Here is an 18,020-nt window from a genome sequence, read left to right on the forward strand (position 1 = left end):
CCTTTGTCCTCTCCCCCTCCCTTTGTTCCCCCCCCTTCCTCCCCCCCTCCCCTCTTGTCCCCTTCCCCCCCTCCCTTTGTCCCCTTCCCCCTCCCTTTGTCCCCTTCCCCCCTCCCCCTCCCTTTGTCCCCTTCCCCCCTCCCCCTTTGTCCCCTTCCCCCCTCCCTTTGTCCCCTTCCCCCTCCTTTGTCCCCTTCCCCCCTCCCTTTGTCCCCTTCCCCCCTCCCTTTGTCCCCTTCCCCCTCCTTTGTCCCCTTCCCCCCTCCCTTTGTCCCCTTCCCCCCCCTCCTTTGTCCCCTTCCCCCCTCCCTTTGTCCCCTTCCCCCCTCCCTTTGTCCCTTCCCCCCTCCCTTTGTCCCTTCCCTCCCCCCTCCCTTTGTCCCCTTCCCCCCTCCCTTTGTCCCTTCCCCCCCTCCCTTTGTCCCCTTCCCCCCCTCCCTTTGTCCCCTTCCCCCCCTCCCTTTGTCCCCTTCCCCCTCCCTTTGTCCCCTTCCCCCTCCCTTTGTCCCCTTCCCCCCCTCCCTTTGTCCCCTCCCCTCCCTCCCTTTGTCCCCTCCCTCCCCCTCCCTCCCTTTGTCCCCTTCCCTCCCCTCCCTCCCTTTGTTCCCCTTCCCTCCCCTCCCTCCCTTTGTCCCCTTCCCTCCCTCCCTTTGTCCCCTTCCCTCCCTTTGTCCCTTCCCTCCTCTCCCTCCCTTTGTCCACTTCCCTCCCCTCCCTCCCTTTGTCCACTTCCCTCCTCTCCCTCCTTTGTCCACTTCCCTCCCCTCCCTCCCTTTGTCCCCTTCCCTCCCCTCCTCCCTTTGTCCCCTTCCCTCCCCTCCCTCCCTTTGTCCCCTTCCCTCCCCTCCCTCCCTTTGTCCCCTTCCCTCCCCTCCCTCCCTTTGTCCCCTCCCCTCCCTCCCTTTGTCCCCTTCCCTCCCCTCCCTCCCTTTGTCCCCTTCCCTCCCCTCCCTCCCTTTGTCCCCTTCCCTCCCTCCCTTTGTCCCCTTCCCTCCCCCCTCCCCCCTCCCTTCCCTCCCTTTGTCCCCTTCCCTCCTCTCCCTCCCTTTGTCCACTTCCCTCCCCTCCCTCCCTTGTCCCCTTCCCTCCCTCCCTCCCTTTGTCCACTTCCCTCCCCTCCCTCCCTTTGTCCACTCCCTCCCCTCCCTCCCTTTGTCCCCTTCCCTCCCCTCCCTCCCTTTGTCCACTTCCTCCCCTCCCTCCCTTTGTCCCCTTCCCTCCCCTCCCTCCCTTTGTCCCCTTCCCCCCCTCCCTCCCTTTGTCCCCTTCCCTCCCCTCCCTCCCCTTTGTCCCCTTCCCTCCCCTCCCTCCCTTTGTCCCCTTCCCTCCCCTCCCTCCCTTTGTCCCCTTCCCTCCCCTCCCTCCCTTTGTCCCCTTCCCTCCCCTCCCTTTGTCCCCTTCCCTGCCCTCCCTTGTCCCCTTCCCCCCTCCCTTTGTCCCCTTCCCCCCTCCCTTTGTCCCCTTCCCCCCTCCCTTTGTCCCCTTCCCCCCTCCCTTTGGCCCCTTCCCCCCTCCCTTTGTCCCCTTCCCCCCTCCCTTTGGCCCTTCCCCCCTCCCTTTGTCCCCCCCCCTTTGCCCCTTCCCCCCCCTTTGGCCCCTTCCCCCTCCCTTTGTCCCTTCCCCCCCTCCCTTTGTCCCCTTCCCCCCTCCCTTTGTCCCCTTCCCCCCTCCCTTTGTCCCCTTCCCCCCTCCCTTTGTCCCTTCCCCCCCTCCCTTTGTCCCCTTCCCCCCCTCCCTTTGTTCCCTTCCCCCCCTCCCTTTGTCCCTTCCCCCTCCCTTTGTCCCCTTCCCCCCTCCCTTTGTCCCCTTCCCCCCTCCCTTTGTCCCCTTCCCCCCCTCCCTTTGTCCCCTTCCCCCCCTCCCTTTGTCCCCTTCCCCCCTCCCTTTGTCCCCTTCCCCCCCTCCCTTTGTCCCCTCCCCCCTCCCTTTGTCCCCTCCCCCCCTCCCTTTGTCCCCTTCCCCCCCTCCTTTGTCCCCTTCCCCCCTCCCTTTGTCCCTTCCCCCCTCCCTTTGTCCCCTTCCCCCCTCCCTTTGTCCCCTTCCCCCCCTCCTTTGTCCCCTTCCCCCTCCCTTTGTCCCTTCCCCCCCTCCCTTTGTCCCCTTCCCCCTCCCTTTGTCCCCTCCCCCCCCTCCCTTTGTCCCCTCCCCCTCCCTTTGTCCCCTTCCCCCCCTCCCTTTGTCCCCTTCCCCCCCTCCCTTTGTCCCCTTCCCCCCCTCCCTTTGTCCCTTCCCCCCCTCCCTTTGTCCCCTTCCCCCCCTCCCTTTGTCCCCTTCCCCCCTCCCTTTGTCCCCTTCCCCCCCTCCCTTTGTCCCCTTCCCCCCCTCCCTTTGTCCCCTTCCCCCCCTCCTTTGTCCCCTTCCCCCCTCCCTTTGTCCCCTTCCCCCCCTCCCTTTGTCCCCTTCCCCCCCTCCCTTTGTCCCCTTCCCCCCCTCCCTTTGTCCCCTCCCCCCTCCCTTTGTTCCCCTTCCCCCCCCCTCCCTTTGTCTCCCTTCCCCCCTCCCTTTGTCCCCTTCACCCCCTCCCTTTGTCCCTTCACCCCCTCCCTTTGTCCCCTTCCCCCCCTCCCTTTGTCCCCTTCCCCCCTCCCTTTGTCCCCTTCCCCCCTCCCTTGTCCCCTTCCCCCCTCCCTTTGTCCCCTTCCCCCCCTCCCTTTGTCCCTTCCCCCCCTCCCTTTGTCCCCTTCCCCCCCTCCCTTTGTCCCCTTCCCCCCCTCCCTTTGTCCCCTTCCCCCCTCCCTTTGTCCCCTTCCCCCCTCCCTTTGTCCCCTTCCCCTCCCTCCCTTTGTCCCCTCCCCTCCCTCCCTTTGTCCTCCTCCCCTCCCTCCCTTTGTCCCCTTCCTCCCCTCCCTCCCTTTGTCCCCTTCCCTCCCTCCCTCCCCTTCCCCTCCCCCCCCCCCTCCCTTTGTCCCCCTTCCCTCCCCTCCCCTCCCCTCCCCTCCCTTCCCTCCCTTTGTCCCCTTCCCTCCTCTCCCTCCCTTTGTCCACTTCCCTCCTCTCCCTCCCTTTGTCCACTTCCCTCCTCTCCCTCCCTTTGTCCACTTCCCTCCCCTCCCTCCCTTTGTCCCCTTCCCTCCCCTCCCTCCCTTTGTCCCCTTCCCTCCCCTCCCTCCCTTTGTCCCCTTCCCTCCCCTCCCTCCCTTTGTCCCCTTCCTCCCCTCCCTCCCTTTGTCCCCTCCCCTCCCTCCCTTTGTCCCCTTCCCTCCCCTCCCTCCCTTTGTCCCCTTCCCTCCCCCTCCCTCCCTTTGTCCCTTCCCTCCCTCCCTTTGTCCCCTTCCCTCCCCCCTCCCTTCCCTCCTTTGTCCCCTTCCCTCCTCTCCCTCCCTTTGTCCACTTCCCTCCCCTCCCTCCCTTTGTCCCACTTCCCTCCCCTCCCTCCCTTTGTCCACTTCCCTCCCCTCCCTCCCTTTGTCCCCTTCCCTCCCCTCCCTCCCTTTGTCCACTTCCCTCCCCTCCCTCCCTTTGTCCCCTTCCCTCCCCTCCCTCCCTTTGTCCCCTTCCCTCCCCTCCCTCCCTTTGTCCCCTTCCCTCCCCTCCCTCCCTTTGTCCCCTTCCCTCCCCTCCCTCCCTTTGTCCCCTTCCCTCCCCTCCCTCCCTTTGTCCCCTTCCCTCCCCTCCCTCCCTTTGTCCCCTTCCCTCCCTCCCCTTGTCCCCTTCCCCCCTCCCTTTGTCCCCTTCCCCCCCTCCCTTTGGCCCCTTCCCCCCCTCCCTTTGTCCCCTTCCCTCCCCTCCCTCCCTTTGTCCCCTTCCCTCCCCTCCCTCCCTTTGTCCCCTTCCCTCCCCTCCCTCCCTTTGTCCCCTTCCCTCCCCCTCCCTCCCTTTGTCCCCTTCCCTCCCCTCCCTCCCTTTGTCCCCTTCCCTCCCTCCCCTTGTCCCCTTCCCCCCTCCCTTTGTCCCCTTCCCCCCCCTCCCTTTGGCCCCTTCCCCCCCTCCCTTTGTCCCCTTCCCCCCTCCCTTTGGCCCCTTCCCCCCTCCCTTTGTCCCCTTCCCCCCCTCCCTTTGGCCCTTCCCCCCTCCCTTTGTCCCCCCCCCCCTTTGGCCCCTTCCCCCCTCCCTTTGTCCCCTTCCCCCCCTCCCTTTGTCCCCTTTCCCCCCTCCCTTTGTCCCCTTCCCCCCCCTCCCTTTGTCCCCTTCCCCCCTCCCTTTGTCCCCTTCCCCGCCTCCTTGTCCCCTCCCCCCTCCCTTTGTCCCCATTCCCCCCCTCCCTTTGTCCCCTTCCCCCCCTCCCTTTGTCCCCTTCCCCCCTCCCTTTGTCCCTTTGTCCCCTTCCCCCCTCCCTTTGTCCCCTTCCCCCTCCCTTTGTCCCCTTCCCCCCTCCCTTTGTCCCCTTCCCCCCTCCCTTTGTCCCCTTCCCCCCTCCCTTTGTCCCCTTCCCCTCCTCCCTTTGTCCCCTCCCCCCTCCCTTTGTCCCCTTCCCCCCTCCCTTTGTCCCCTTCCCCCCTCCCTTTGTCCCCTTCCCCCCTCCCTTTGTCCCCTTCCCCCCCTCCCTTTGTCCCCTTCCCCCCCTCCCTTTGTCCCCTTCCCCCCTCCCTTTGTCCCCTTCCCCCCTCCCTTTGTCCCCTTCCCCCCCTCCCTTTGTCCCCTTCCCCCCTCCCTTTGTCCCCTTCCCCCCTCCCTTTGTCCCCTTCCCCCCCTCCCTTTGTCCCCTTCCCCCCTCCCTTTGTCCCCTTCCCCCCTCCCTTTGTCCCCTTCCCCCCCTCCCTTTGTCCCCTTCCCCCCCTCCTTTGTCCCCTTCCCCCCTCCCTTTGTCCCCTTCCCCCCTCCCTTTGTTCCCTTCCCCCCCTCCCTTTGTCCCCTTCCCCCCTCCCTTTGTCCCCTTCCCCCTCCCTTTGTCCCCTTCCCCCCCTCCCTTGTCCCCTTCCCCCCTCCCTTTGTCCCCTTCCCCCCTCCCTTTGTCCCCTTCCCCCCTCCCTTTGTCCCCTTCCCCCCCTCCCTTTGTCCCCTCCCCCCTCCCTTTGTCCCCTTCCCCCCCCTCCCTTTGTCCCCTTCCCCCCCTCCCTTTGTCCCCTTCCCCCCTCCCTTTGTCCCCTTCCCCCCTCCCTTTGTCCCCTTCCCCCCTCCCTTTGTCCCCTTCCCCCTCCCTTTGTCCCCTTCCCCCCCCCTCCCTTTGTCCCCTTCCCCCTCCCTTTGTCCCCTTCCCCCCCCTCCCTTTGTCCCCTTCCCCCTCCCTTTGTCCCCTTCCCCCCCCCTCCCTTTGTCCCCTTCCCCCCCTCCCTTTGTCCCTTCCCCCCCCTCCCTTTGTCCCCTTCCCCCCTCCCTTTGTCCCCTTCCCCCCTCCCTTTGTCCCCTTCCCCCCCTCCCTTTGTCCCCTTCCCCCCCTCCCTTTGTCCCCTTCCCCCCTCCCTTTGTCCCCTTTCCCCCCTCCCTTTGTCCCCTTCCCCCCCTCCCTTTGTCCCCTTCCCCCCTCCCTTTGTCCCCTTCCCCCCCTCCCTTTGTTCCCTTCCCCCTCCCTTTGTCTCCCTTCCCCCCTCCCTTTGTCCCCTTCACCCCCTCCCTTTGTCCCCTTCCCCCCCCCCTTTGTCCCCTTCCCCCCCCTCCCTTTGTCCCCTTCCCCCCTCCCTTTGTCCCCTTCCCCCTCCCTTTGTCCCCTTCCCCCCTCCCTTTGTCCCCTTCCCCCCTCCCTTTGTCCCCTCCCCCCTCCCTTTGTCCCCTTCCCCCCCTCCCTTTGTCCCCTTCCCCCCTCCCTTTGTCCCCTTCCCCCCTCCCTTTGTCCCTTCCCCCCCCTCCCTTTGTCCCCTTCCCCCCCCTCCCTTTGTCCCCTTCCCCCCCCTCCCTTTGTCCCCTTCCCCCCCCTCCCTTTGTCCCCTTCCCCCCTCCCTTTGTCCCCTTCCCCCTCCCTTTGTCCCCTCCCCCCCTCCCTTTGTCCCCTTCCCCCCCCTCCCTTTGTCCCCCTTCCCCCCCTCCCTTTGTCCCCTTCCCCCCCTCCCTTTGTCCCCTTCCCCCCCTCCCTTTGTCCCCTTCCCCCTCCCTTTGTCCCCTTCCCCCCCCTCCCTTTGTCCCCTTCCCCCCCTCCCTTTGTCCCCTTCCCCCCCCCCTCCCTTTGTCCCCTTCCCCCCCTCCCTTTGTCCCCTTCCCCCCCCTCCCTTTGTCCCCTTCCCCCCCCCTCCCTTTGTCCCCTTCCCCCCCTCCCTTTGTCCCCTTCCCCCCCTCCCTTTGTCCCCTTCCCCCCTCCCTTTGTCCCCTTCCCCCCCTCCCTTTGTCCCCTTCCCCCCCTCCCTTTGTCCCCTTCCCCCCTCCCTTTGTCCCCTTCCCCCCCTCCCTTTGTCCCCTCCCCCCCCTCCCTTTGTCCCCTTCCCCCCCTCCCTTTGTCCCCTTCCCCCCCTCCCTTTGTCCCCTTCCCCCCCTCCCTTTGTCCCCTTCCCCCCCTCCCTTTGTCCCCCTTCCCCCCTCCCTTTGTCCCCTTCCCCCCCTCCCTTTGTCCCCTTCCCCCCCTCCCTTTGTCCCCTTCCCCCCCTCCCTTTGTCCCCTTCCCCCCTCCCTTTGTCCCCTTCCCCCCCTCCCTTTGTCCCCTTCCCCCCCTCCCTTTGTCCCCTTCCCCCCCTCCCTTTGTCCCCTTCCCCCCCTCCCTTTGTCCCCTTCCCCCCCTCCCTTTGTCCCCTTCCCCCCCTCCCTTTGTCCCCTTCCCCCCCTCCCTTTGTCCCCTTCCCCCCCTCCCTTTGTCCCCTTCCCCCCCTCCCTTTGTCCCCTTCCCCCCCTCCCTTTGTCCCCTTCCCCCCCTCCCTTTGTCCCCTTCCCCTTTCCTCTCCTCCCCCCTTTTCCTCCCCTCTCCCCTCTCCCTTCTCCCCTCTCCCCTCTCCCCTCTCCCTTCTCCCCTCTCCCCTCCTCCTCCCCCTACCCCCTTATTCACCATGTCCCTCTCCTTCGCCCTTTTGACCTCCTCCTCCGCCCCTCCCACTCCCACTCTCATTTTGTTTGTCCTTTTCCACTGAACAGCATTTAAAGGTAAATGGACGTGTTGTGTATCGTTCGGCATTTAAACGTTTGTGGATAAAGTATGAAAGGGGATTTTATATCGTATATAACTGGTGAAGTTTGAGCGTCTCCTCTGAGTTTGGTCTTTGCCTTTGGATAAATCAGAATGGATGTGTCAGCGATTCGAACCCCGGACGAGTCATTCAGACATTTTAATTTTGTACATGTGCTTCTGCCTTGTTTGACGTCAGTCTTTAAAGGTATAAAACTCAGGTAAACAAGCAGAACTTGGAAATCCTCATGTGGTAAATATACGGAATATCTATTGTATTAATGATTAAGAATTGAAAAGAAGAAGAAGAATCCTGAATTACGGTTACCACGTGGTAAGCAATGGCGAGTTTGTGAGCTGATCGAGTCGAGTTATTCGCCATTGTTTTCGTCATCTTGCTGTTTGTGTCGTCGGCGAGGTGAGGAGTGAATGTTCAGGACACGACGATCATCCGAGTTGTATGTCGTGGTTTGTTTTGTCCTCAAGTGCTGTGTGTTTCTCCATTGATCGGAAGGTTCTTTAGGCCCCGTGAGGTAAAGTTACATTTTCAAATTCTTCTAAACTGGGTTTTTATTTCTTGGTATCGACGCTTTTTCACTGTCGGTGTTGTATTGGGGTCCAGGTGCAATAGTCGGGGTGCAGCACGTGGGGTGTAACAAGCTGGATGATTGAGGTGATGTGCGTGTGGTGGCGGCGTGTAGCACACAAGATGTCATTGTCAGGTGTGGTATGTACAATGCTCGGGCACAGCGTTTGGGTCCAGCACACACAAGGCTGAGGTGATGTGCATGGGGTGTAACACACACATGGTGCCGGGATATATAGTACGCATTATATCTGTGTGCAGTGCATGGGGGTGTAGCACCGACATTCTGTTGTGGTGTGCATGGAGTGTGGTGCACACGATGCCAGGACCCATCATCGAGGGGCGACCACGCTCGATGCTGGGATGATGCGGATGTAGAATGGAGCACACGATTCTGGGGGTGCAGTACGTGGGTGGTGTGGTCGTGGGTACAGTACGTATGGTGGTGCGGTGTGGGTACAGTACGTATGGTGGTTTGGCATGGGTGCAGTACGTGTGGTGGTGTGGCATGGATGCAGTACGTATGGTGTTGTGGCATGGGTGCAGTACGTATGGTGGTGTGGTCGTGGGTGCAGTACGTATGGTGGTGTGGTCGTGGATGCAGTACGTATGGTGGTGTGGCGTGAGTACAGTACGTATGGTGGTGTGGTCGTGGATGCAGTACGTATTGTGGTGTGGCGTGAGTACAGTACGTATGGTGGTGTGGCGTGGGTGCTGTACGTATGGTGGTGTGGTCGTGGTTGCAGTATGTATGGTGGTGTGGCGTGGGTGCTGTACCGATGGTGGTGTGGTGTGACGTGGGTACAGTACGTATGGTGGTGCGGCGTGGGTGCTGTACCTATGGTGGCGTAGCTACAGTACGTATGGTGGTGTGGCATGGGTGCTGTACGTATGGTGGTGTGGCGTGGGTGCTGTACGTATGGTGGTGTGGCATGGGTGCAGTACGTATGGTGGTGTGGCGTGGGTGCTGTACGTATGGTGGTGTGGCGTGGGTGCTGTACGTATGGTGGTGTGGCGTGGGTGCTGTACGTATGGTGGTGTGGCGTGGGTGCAGAACGTATGGTGGTGTGGCGTGGGTGCAGATCGTATGGTGGTGTGGCGTGGGTGCTGTACGTATGGTGGTGTGGCGTGGGTGCTGTACGTATGGTGGTGTGGCGTGGGTGCAGATCGTATGGTGGTGTGGCGTGGGTGCTGTACGTATGGTGGTGTGGCGTGGGTGCTGTACGTATGGTGGTGTGGCGTGGGTGCAGAACGTATGGTGGTGTGGCGTGGGTGCAGAACGTATGGTGGTGTGGCGTGGGTGCAGAACGTATGGTGGTGTGGCGTGGGTGCAGAACGTATGGTGGTGTGGCGTGGGTGCAGAACGTATGGTGGTGTGGCGTGGGTGCAGAACGTATGGTGGTGTGGCGTGGGTGCAGAACGTATGGTGGTGTGGCGTGGGTGCAGAACGTATGGTGGTGTGGCGTGGGTGCAGATCGTATGGTGGAGTGGCGTGGATACAGCGTTGGCTCTTGTGCAGCACGAGCGTTGGCTCTGGTGCAGCATAGCTGTGTGTGCAGCACAAGTGTCGGCGTCGGTACAGCATGAACGCTGGGGTGGGCATGGGTGCAGCACCTGCAGTGACGTGGACACGAGTACAGCATATACGCAGTGGCATGGGCATGTGTGCAGAGTGGGCGTGGGTGCAGCACGAGTATGGTGTTGGTGCAGCCTGCACAGTAGCGCGGGTGCAACACGAGTGCTGGCGGGGACAGCTTGCGCGGTGGCGTGGCATTGGGGTTGTGCTGGTGCAACCAGTGTGGAGTCGTGTGCCGACAAAACGGCTGAGAGGCTTTGTTGGCCGAACCAGATTAACGGGCCTTTCTTCACCTATACCAGGGTCAATACGTGACATTCAAAATGGCGTGTGAATGCTAAACTAGGCCTTTTGTGCATTAATTGTGTGTGTGTTTACAGTGACTCGGTTCTGCTCGGCAGACTTTTAACCTGCTGTTGCGAGCGCAAAATCTGCAATTCAAATCGTTTTTGAAAACATAATTTTCAGCCTTTCTACAAAATATCTATTTATCTCTTTCATTATGGTTAACCATAATCATTCTGTTCCTAAATGAAAATCAGATTCATGGAAATAGGCAGAATAAAACAAATGTCTGTGGATGAGACCGAGAGGTATTGAATTATTGTCATTTCCCGTTAATACAAGCGGGCGGCCACAGTGAATAACTATATAAACACACACTTCAGTCTTCAGCTTTTAACAATAGATGCAAGAATCTAGTGTAATTTCTCTTGTGGCCCCAGAACCAAACAACCAATATATTTATAACATTCCTCTCAGCTCTTATACCTCCATCCCCATCCCTCCCTCCCAATGTGATTAATAGTAAATATCATCCTGCACATTCAAAAGCCCCAGATATGTCCTCCCATGCCATGGGGTGGGCACGTTCAGCAGCAACTAATCCAGATACAGTCTTTTCACTGGCAGCGATTCATCAGGGGTTTGTGTAGCACACGCGTGCCATCTCGGGCCTTGCACCGGCCCGCATGGTCAGGAGTTTGTACTATGAGCAGCTGCCCGTTCGGCGAGCTGAGAAAGTTCTCCAAGCCTTTTGTTGTGCAAAGGCCCTTTCTCTCAGGTACTTTTCCAAGTATTTTCAACTTATTTCATGTTTCCTGGGGTTTTCCGCATGTGCGACGAGCATTCATTTTGAGCATTCAAACGTCATGTCGAAAGTATTGCAATGCTGGGCGGCTGATCGGACTGTGCGCCGGACACCGTGCCTCACTATGGTCCGAATGCAAGAATGCAAAGCGAAAAATAAAGGCATTTTTTATTAGTCCTTCAGGGATCTGTGAAGCAGCTGCTCACCGACGTTACTTCGTTGCCAGTACTGCTGCACTTTAAAAGTTTGTTATTTCTACGTGTATAAAGAAATGTTCCTCTGTTTTACCAGATGCCAGTCCCTTTGGGTCAGTACGGGCAGGCTCAGCCGAGCTGTTTTGACCGGGTGAAGATGGGCTTCATGATGGGGTTTGCCGTGGGAATGGGAGCTGGAGCTCTTTTTGGCACCTTCTCTGCTTTGAGGTACAAAGGATTGTTTACCTACAGATTTAAAATGTTAGGTAAAGGCTCATTATGGAATTGGGACATTGAGAAACGTATTTTGCTCGTGACTCTCCGACTTTATAATTGTTCTCCAAAAGTTTTCTTCTTCTTTTTTGTAATCACATTCTTGACTCGTTTTGAGGACAAGCGACAAACCAATCCCTACGGACGGTTTAATTCCCCAGGCATTACGGCCAAGGTGGCTTGAAATTCCCACCCACTTCCGGGAGCGATGCTACACAATACATATTTACTTCAAATTCAAGTCCTCCCTCCACCTTGAAACCCCCTCGATGTGAATGATGAATGGGTGTCTGCCAAAGAGGAATTGATTCAATTTGGATGAACATCTGGAGCCAAGTTTCAAATTTTTTTTTTTAATGATTCTTCACCATGAGAGATAGAGCCAAAAACTATATATATACGCCGTTCTCTATCTCTCATGGTATATACGTATATATATATTGTTACGGTCCGCGGTTAAGGATGGTATGTTTGCCGAGCGGAGGCACCGCGACCTAACAGTTTCCCCGATTCACCCGACGTTGGCCGTATCGCGCCACAGCTATTCAATATGGAAAAGACTAAAACGACGGATGTGAAGAAAAGGAAGGAGAAGAAGACAAAAGGTTGAAAATACTACTAAATTTATTTACTATGTACAGGCTCAAAGAAACCAAGGAGAAGGAAAGATAATAAAATAATATACAGAAGCTTTTAGAGACACAGTGAAAATACTAGCTTATACAGACTTAATTGAATACCCAGGACAGAACAAACAGAACAAACTCACGTACACGAATGGGGAACTTGTAGGCAGGAACGGCTGGAAGGAGAGGAAAGTCCAATGGGTCCGGCAGCACGATCGGCGCGTTGGGCAGCTGCCGTTCCTTCGCGGCCCTGCTCAAAACCGCCGTCCAGGCCCCAAGCGGCTGTCGAGTGTTGTTACTGCTGTGGACGCTGCTGCTGGCGAGCAAGGCGACGAATAGCAGGCTTTGTGCTTCCCTGGATGATCTCTTCTCTTGGACCTCACAACCCAGCTCTGCCTTGGACCCTTTCAACTCAGCTCTGCCTTGGACCCTTTCAACTCAGCTCTGCCTTGGACCCTTTCAACTCAGCTCTGCCTTGGACCCTTTCAACTCAGCTCTGCCTTGGACCCTTTCAACTCAGCTCTCCTCTTTTTACCTCACCACGCAGCTACGCCCCGATCACTCTTGCGTGCCCGCTTTTATAACGCCGCCGGCGATTAAGCCGCCGGCCTTCAGGACACGCCCATCGGTGTGCTCACCTCGGCCCTGGTTGGTCGCGCGACCCTCTGGCTCCGCCCTTGATGACGACGGGTGGCCACGCCTTTCTTCCCCAACCCTGCCTCGTGGCCAATGGTGGCAATTGTTGGTTGGCAATGCGAATGGCAATTGACAAAAGGGGAAATGGAGGTTTTGGGGAATGGGAATGAAGGGAATCTATCTTTTTCACTTGGTGCAATGGAGTGTCATGTTAATGGAAGACAAGGCCTTACCCTAAAACACATAATAAGGATATAAGCTACTGAACAAGGGTATTATAGTGTCCTTCAATGGATGCTTTATGGAATTAACTACCGGGACGCCCTTTGACCTTTATACAACAGACTGGAGGCAGGAAGGCGCAGAATAAACAATAATAATAATAAAGCACACAATAAAAAAAATACAATCCTCATATCCGCAACAATATATATATATATATATATATATATATATATATATATATATATACTAGCAGAAGTACCCGGCATGGCCAGGCGAGGGGGAAGGGAAGGGGAGGGCAGGGGAACGGGGTGGGGGGGGGGGGGGGAGCGAGTCCCATGGCAAAGCGAGCGATTTTTTTTTTTTTTTTTTTTTCATAGCGTCACAGCGGTTTTTTTTTTCATAGCGTTCATATCGTTCATAGCGTTTCATAGCATCATAGCGATTTTTTTTTTTTCATAGCGTCATATCGTTCATAGTGTCATAGCGTCATCACGTGATCGCTCTGAGCGTCATAGCGATTTTTTTTGTCATAGCGTCATAGCGTCATCACGTGATCGCTCTGAGCGAATCAGCGCCCACCTGCTCTGATTCCGTTGATTCCGTGCGCTGAAATGCGCTGAGGTAAATATGAATAAAAAATATGGATCGTCAAATATTTTGAGTTCGGCCATGTTCGTCCCAGGCTCAATGGCCATGTCTATGCCAAATATCAAGCACGTAAGCCTCTCCGTTTAGGAGTCTATCGGTAACATTACACACACACACACACACACACACACACACACACACACACAAACTGTGTTTTATATATATATATATATATCGACATTTCAAAGTTATGGACAGATTCGGACACGACTTGGTGGACAGGTTGGGTGTGTGACAAGGAGGAATTTATTTGATTTTGGTGAGGATTCGAATGTGATGAAACCAAGTTCGGTTAGACACATGCAAAACATGAGTGGAACTTAAGTATGCATATGTACAATCTGGAGACATGCAGATTACAAACAATCGAGGATTAAGTCACTCATAACTTTATTTTAAATCACTCGACAGCAATATGACAGCAAAATGACGGCAAATCACTTGACAGTAAAAAAAAATGACGGTAAAAACCACGATTCATTACGTGAGAGTCCACACATGTTCATCGCAAAAAGGGGAGTAAAACTGCCCCAAAGCGGCCTTGATGCAAAACATAGGTGGAACATAAATATGCACTTGTAGGGTACAATCAAGCTTTGTTCCATCACAACGAATGCGCATCCGGATACGAATACAAGATTTTTTTTGGGATTATCCAAGTGATTTTCACTGAGAGGTGGGGCCAAAAACGATATAGTTTATAGCATGATATTTGATAAAGTTGTGGACAGATTATGACAAAACTTGGACAGGTTGGGTGTGTGACAAGGACTAATCGATTCGATTTTGGTGAAGATCTGAATATGGATTCGGATATGAGAATTTTTTTTTTTTTTAAGTGATTGTTCACCATTGAGTGATAGGGCTAAAACCAACATATAGCAGAATGTCTCAAAAAGTTATCGATGGATTTGTACGAAACTTGGTGGAGAGGTTGGGCATGTGACAAGGAAGAATTCGTTCAATTTCGGTGAAGACCCAGATCCGGATCCAGCTAGTAGAAAATTTTAAGTGATTCTTTACTATTGAGTGATAGGGCTAAAGCCGCCAGTTCGCAGGATATCTCAAAAAGTTGTGGACGGATTTGGACGAAACTCGTTCGACAGGTTGTGAGTGTGACAAGGACAAATAGATTCGATTTTGGTGAAGATGTGAATATTAATTTGGATACGAGAATTATTTAATTTTCAAGTGATTCTTCACCATTGAGTGAGTGATAGGGCTAAAACCGACACGTATCTCGATATCTCAAAAAGTTGTGGATGGATGGTTTTGATTAAATGTGATTCTGTATTGTGATTTTCTGGTCTACTCTCGGATACAGAACGTAAACTGTACACCTGGCGGAGGTATGCTCTCTACTGAGCGCCGTTCTAGTTACTCCCGCCAGGGAGTAGTGCATTCGATCGTGTCCGTGTGTGTGTGTGTGTCTGTGTGTGTGTGTTCGTGTGTTTGTGAACAAGATATCTGGAAAAGTTCTGAACGGATTTGGATGAAAGTTGGTGGGATGATTGCCCTTGGGATAAGGAAGAATTGATTCGTTTTTGGTGAAGCTCAGGATATTATTCCGGATCCAGGAATTTTTTTTGGAATTTTTTTTCTGTTTTACTGCATTAACGCTTTTATTCTTATTCTTAAATGATGTTTTTCTCCTCTAATTCCGAGATATATCAAAATTAATTCTCTGACAGTTAGGGCCTACTTTCTTTTTCATTTATTGTTTTGGGGAGAGGGGATGTTAAACAAAACGTATTATTCCAACTTGACCCACGGCGGGAGTATGCTCTATACTGAGCGCCGTTCTAGTTTATTATGAATCTGTTGTTGTTACATCCTTGATGTCATACTTTGTATCATCATGTGAATGTAGAATAAAGATTAGCAATGTATTGTTGACATTCCATGAGTTGAGTTTCTCACCCCAACATGATTCTCGTTTTTCTAATCACAGGATGGGCATGCGTGGTCGGGAACTTATCGGAGGCATTGGGAAGACGATGTTGAACAGTGGAGGCACTTTCGGCACATTCATGGCTATTGGGATGGGTATACGCTGCTGAGGTCATGGGTTACGATTGATATTCCTGTTTTGGCATGTTCTCGTCAGTCCTGCTCTCAGACTACAAAGGTTATTGTTCATTTGCTTTGACTGTCATGGAATTTTGGTCATTTATCTAATGCCTGGACAGCATTGTTTGACGTTTCCTCTGCAAATTTGTGAAAGGGAAATAATGTTGTGATTTTTAAACTACACCTTGAATGATACCTGTTTTGACTTCAGTTTGCCATGGGCTGTCGCAAGAAAATCTGATATTAGACTGCTTGTTGGGATAAATCTGAAACATTACACATCACTCCATCCCTCAGGCCTTATTGATTCCACAGCACCAGGTTTGAATGGATCAGCCCTACCTGCAATGTCCAGATGTCATGAGGATAACTTAAAAACAAATTCTTTATTCTGAACTTTAATAAAGTATTGATTAAATAGCGTGAGACCTTTATTAGTCCCCAACTGGTTACGCCGGAGGGGACCATAGGTTTACTCTCCATTCCGTCTGTCCCACCTGTGGTTTTTCAGATTTTTTTCCCCCCATACCCTTTCACATATTCAACTGAAACTTGGTACATGGCATCATTATGATATGTTACAGAACAAGTGCGAGTTTCAGAGCATTTTGTCAATTTTTCAGTTATGCCTTTTTTGGACTTAGAAAATATCACGTCGATAGGGGACATGTATTGCAAAGCAATTCTCGCTCTCGTTTAATCTGCCTTGATACAAAATTTATTTAAAACATTTAAAACCATTGATACAAAATGAGTTTGCCTGTTTTGGCGTTTCCTTCTTGACACCTAAAATGTCCATCCCAGATTCTGTATTTATACAAGTCCATTGTCTCTTGATGTTCTTTTTGCAACTCACTGTCTGCTTCACTATTCACTATTTTTTGGGTCTCAATATCTACCGTGATCTTTCCTGGGAAAACCACATTTCCAAGCTGGCCTCCAAAGCCACTCACCGAGCAGGCATCCTCCATCGTGTGAAGTCCTTCCTTGGCACACCTGAGCTGCTCATCACATATAAAGCTTTCACCTGCAGCTTGATGGAATACTGCTCTCCCCTCTGGGCTGGTGCACCTGCCTCACACCTAGCTCGGCTTCAAGCTGTAGAAATCGAGGCTTTTAAGATCATTGGTATTTCCCGTGATTAAGCCGATTCTGAGGGCCTTTCACTCTCTCACCGCAGGCAGGTTGGTGGTCTTTCTGTCTTCTACCGACTCCTCTCCGGCCTAACTCCTCCAGCTTTGTCTGTGGTCTGTCCCAAAATATTCCTGCAAGACGCACAAGATCTGCCAGCAACTCTCTTCTGGTGAAACTGCCAAAATCAAGACTCTCTGCTCACCTTCACTCTTTCATCCCTTTTTTGCCCCTGCCTCTGGAACAAACTCCCTCATGCTCTTCAATTCCACTCCTCCATCCAGGTTTTTTAAACAGCTGTTCACCACCAACTCGTATCTTTCCCCATCCAAAATCTTGATCTTTTCTACCCCTGTTAATCCACCCCAAATCCACATTTTTCAAATTATGTTTTCTTTCCTGTAAGTGCTTGCAGTGTCCATCTTGTTTAACCCGTGTAACCCGCCCCAGCCCTCTCCCTTGCACAGATATCCCAATGTCCCAGTTCTCTACTGTTGTGCTTCCCTCTATCTCCCCCTCTTGTTTCTCGCTCCCTTTATTATATGTTGTGTTAGTTCTTATACGAGCCTCAACTTAGTATATATTTAAAAAATTATAATACAGTACAGAGACTGAGGTGCAAAGAAGACCATTTTGTAATCCTTGTAAAATGTACATGTTTCTGTGAATGTCCTAGTCCTTTATGTAATAGCACGGGCACCCAGCATTGCCCGCCGCTGTTCTCATCCTGTTGACATTTTGAGGTAATCAATGTTTTGTTTTTCTATTTTTTATGGGGGCCTAAGCACTTCCCGACATCCACTAATGAAGAAGGTCAGGGGTCATTTGATATTACTTTTCACATAGCTTCAAAGGTTTAGGCATTATAGAGCAATTTTTTAAAAATACAACTTTTTTTTTTGCCTAAAACACTCCGGCACTCATTGATGAACCTCTGAATCTTTGACGAAGATCTATCTGTTTGGTCATCTGTGAGAAATGGTGACACAGACAAAAATCTCTCTTGTAGTATAAATAGATTAATGTTTCTTCCAATGGTTGTTTACCCCTATCTTGTTCATCCTCCCCTTGCCCTCATTCTTCCCATGTCCCTTTATTTATCTGATTATCTCTCTATTTTGTCCTTCAACCCTGCTGTTGTTCCCCCAACTCCCTCATATTGTTCTTTTCATTCCGTTACATCCTGATCCATTCTGTGTTCTAGCTCTTCCACGAGCCTTGACACTGCATACAAAAAGGTTGCCTGATCGATCTGGGTGTTTTTCATTAGTTAAGTAGGAATTGATGGATTAGAAGTACATGGCCTTCCTTAACCAGCTCCACCATCCTGTCTTTTAATATTCTTACAATCATCACTTACCGTTATTAAAAAGAAAAATGGAATTCATATTAGAGAGTTCAGAACACACTCTTGAGAAACATGGGCAGGGTCTGCCAGAAACAAATTTGATTGTTGAGATGATGTAAAATGCCATAATATTTTGGCTAAGTACTGCTAAACCAAAGGTTTTTTTTTTAAAGTCCCAAAAAAGAGATTTGTGTTCTACAGTGTTCCAATATATAATTCAATTTTAAATAAAATAACGATTTTCAAGGTTGGAGAAAAAGAAAATTCCGGAAGTTTGCTGCCGTTGCTGCAGCGTCTTTTACACGACCTTATTTAACACATTACATTAGTTCTTCGTGCTTGTTGATTGTCCTTTTTGATGTCCTTAAAAACAGTAAGGTTCTCGTTTGGAGTATTTTCAATTTTTATTGACTGCCGGACAGGCAGACCGAGTAAAATAATTTTCACTCCTCTCTGTGCATGTTTGACCAGGACGAACTCAGAGCCAACGTAATGCTGAACTGCAGGTTAGTGTTCCCATTTGTGTTCAAAATATAACTTTCAATTGAAGTCAAATTGTTCCTTGATCATAAACTGATGTTTGCAGATAGACAAACAAAATGAAAAATCACTCAGAGAGCGACACTTGGCAAAAGAGAACAAAGTAGAATGGCACT

General features: G+C 53.2%; 1 protein-coding gene across 2 annotated transcripts; it reads left to right on the forward strand.

Moving 5' to 3' along the window:
• The first annotated feature begins 6,816 nt into the window (after positions 1-6,816).
• Positions 6,817-15,306, forward strand: ROMO1 (reactive oxygen species modulator 1). Of its 2 annotated transcripts, none has more exons than XM_078783371.1 (3): positions 6,817-6,939; positions 10,505-10,635; positions 14,767-15,306. In XM_078783371.1, exons 2-3 carry the CDS (start codon positions 10,505-10,507, stop codon positions 14,873-14,875), a joined length of 240 nt encoding a protein of 79 aa, XP_078639497.1. In that variant the 5' UTR covers positions 6,817-6,939; the 3' UTR covers positions 14,876-15,306. The 2 variants fall into 2 exon arrangements, with proteins under 2 accessions (XP_078639497.1, XP_067980726.1); XM_068124625.2 differs by lacking the exon at positions 6,817-6,939 and adding an exon at positions 7,256-7,379.
• The last annotated feature ends 2,714 nt before the right edge of the window (positions 15,307-18,020 follow it).

The sequence above is a fragment of the Myxine glutinosa genome, chromosome 8, assembly GCF_964187855.1.
Source record: "Myxine glutinosa chromosome 8, kmMyxGlut1.1, whole genome shotgun sequence".
NCBI lineage: Eukaryota > Metazoa > Chordata > Myxini > Myxiniformes > Myxinidae > Myxine > Myxine glutinosa.

What these genes read in the sequence shown, in the direction of transcription:
- ROMO1 (XM_078783371.1), top strand. Translation starts at nt 10,505, where the DNA reads ATGCCAGTCCCTTTGGGTCAGTACGGGCAGGCTCAGCCGAGCTGTTTT. An exon ending in GGCACCTTCTCTGCTTTGAG is followed by an intron (nt 10,636 to 14,766) that starts GTACAAAGGATT and finishes TTCTAATCACAG; the next exon opens with GATGGGCATGCGTGGTCGGG.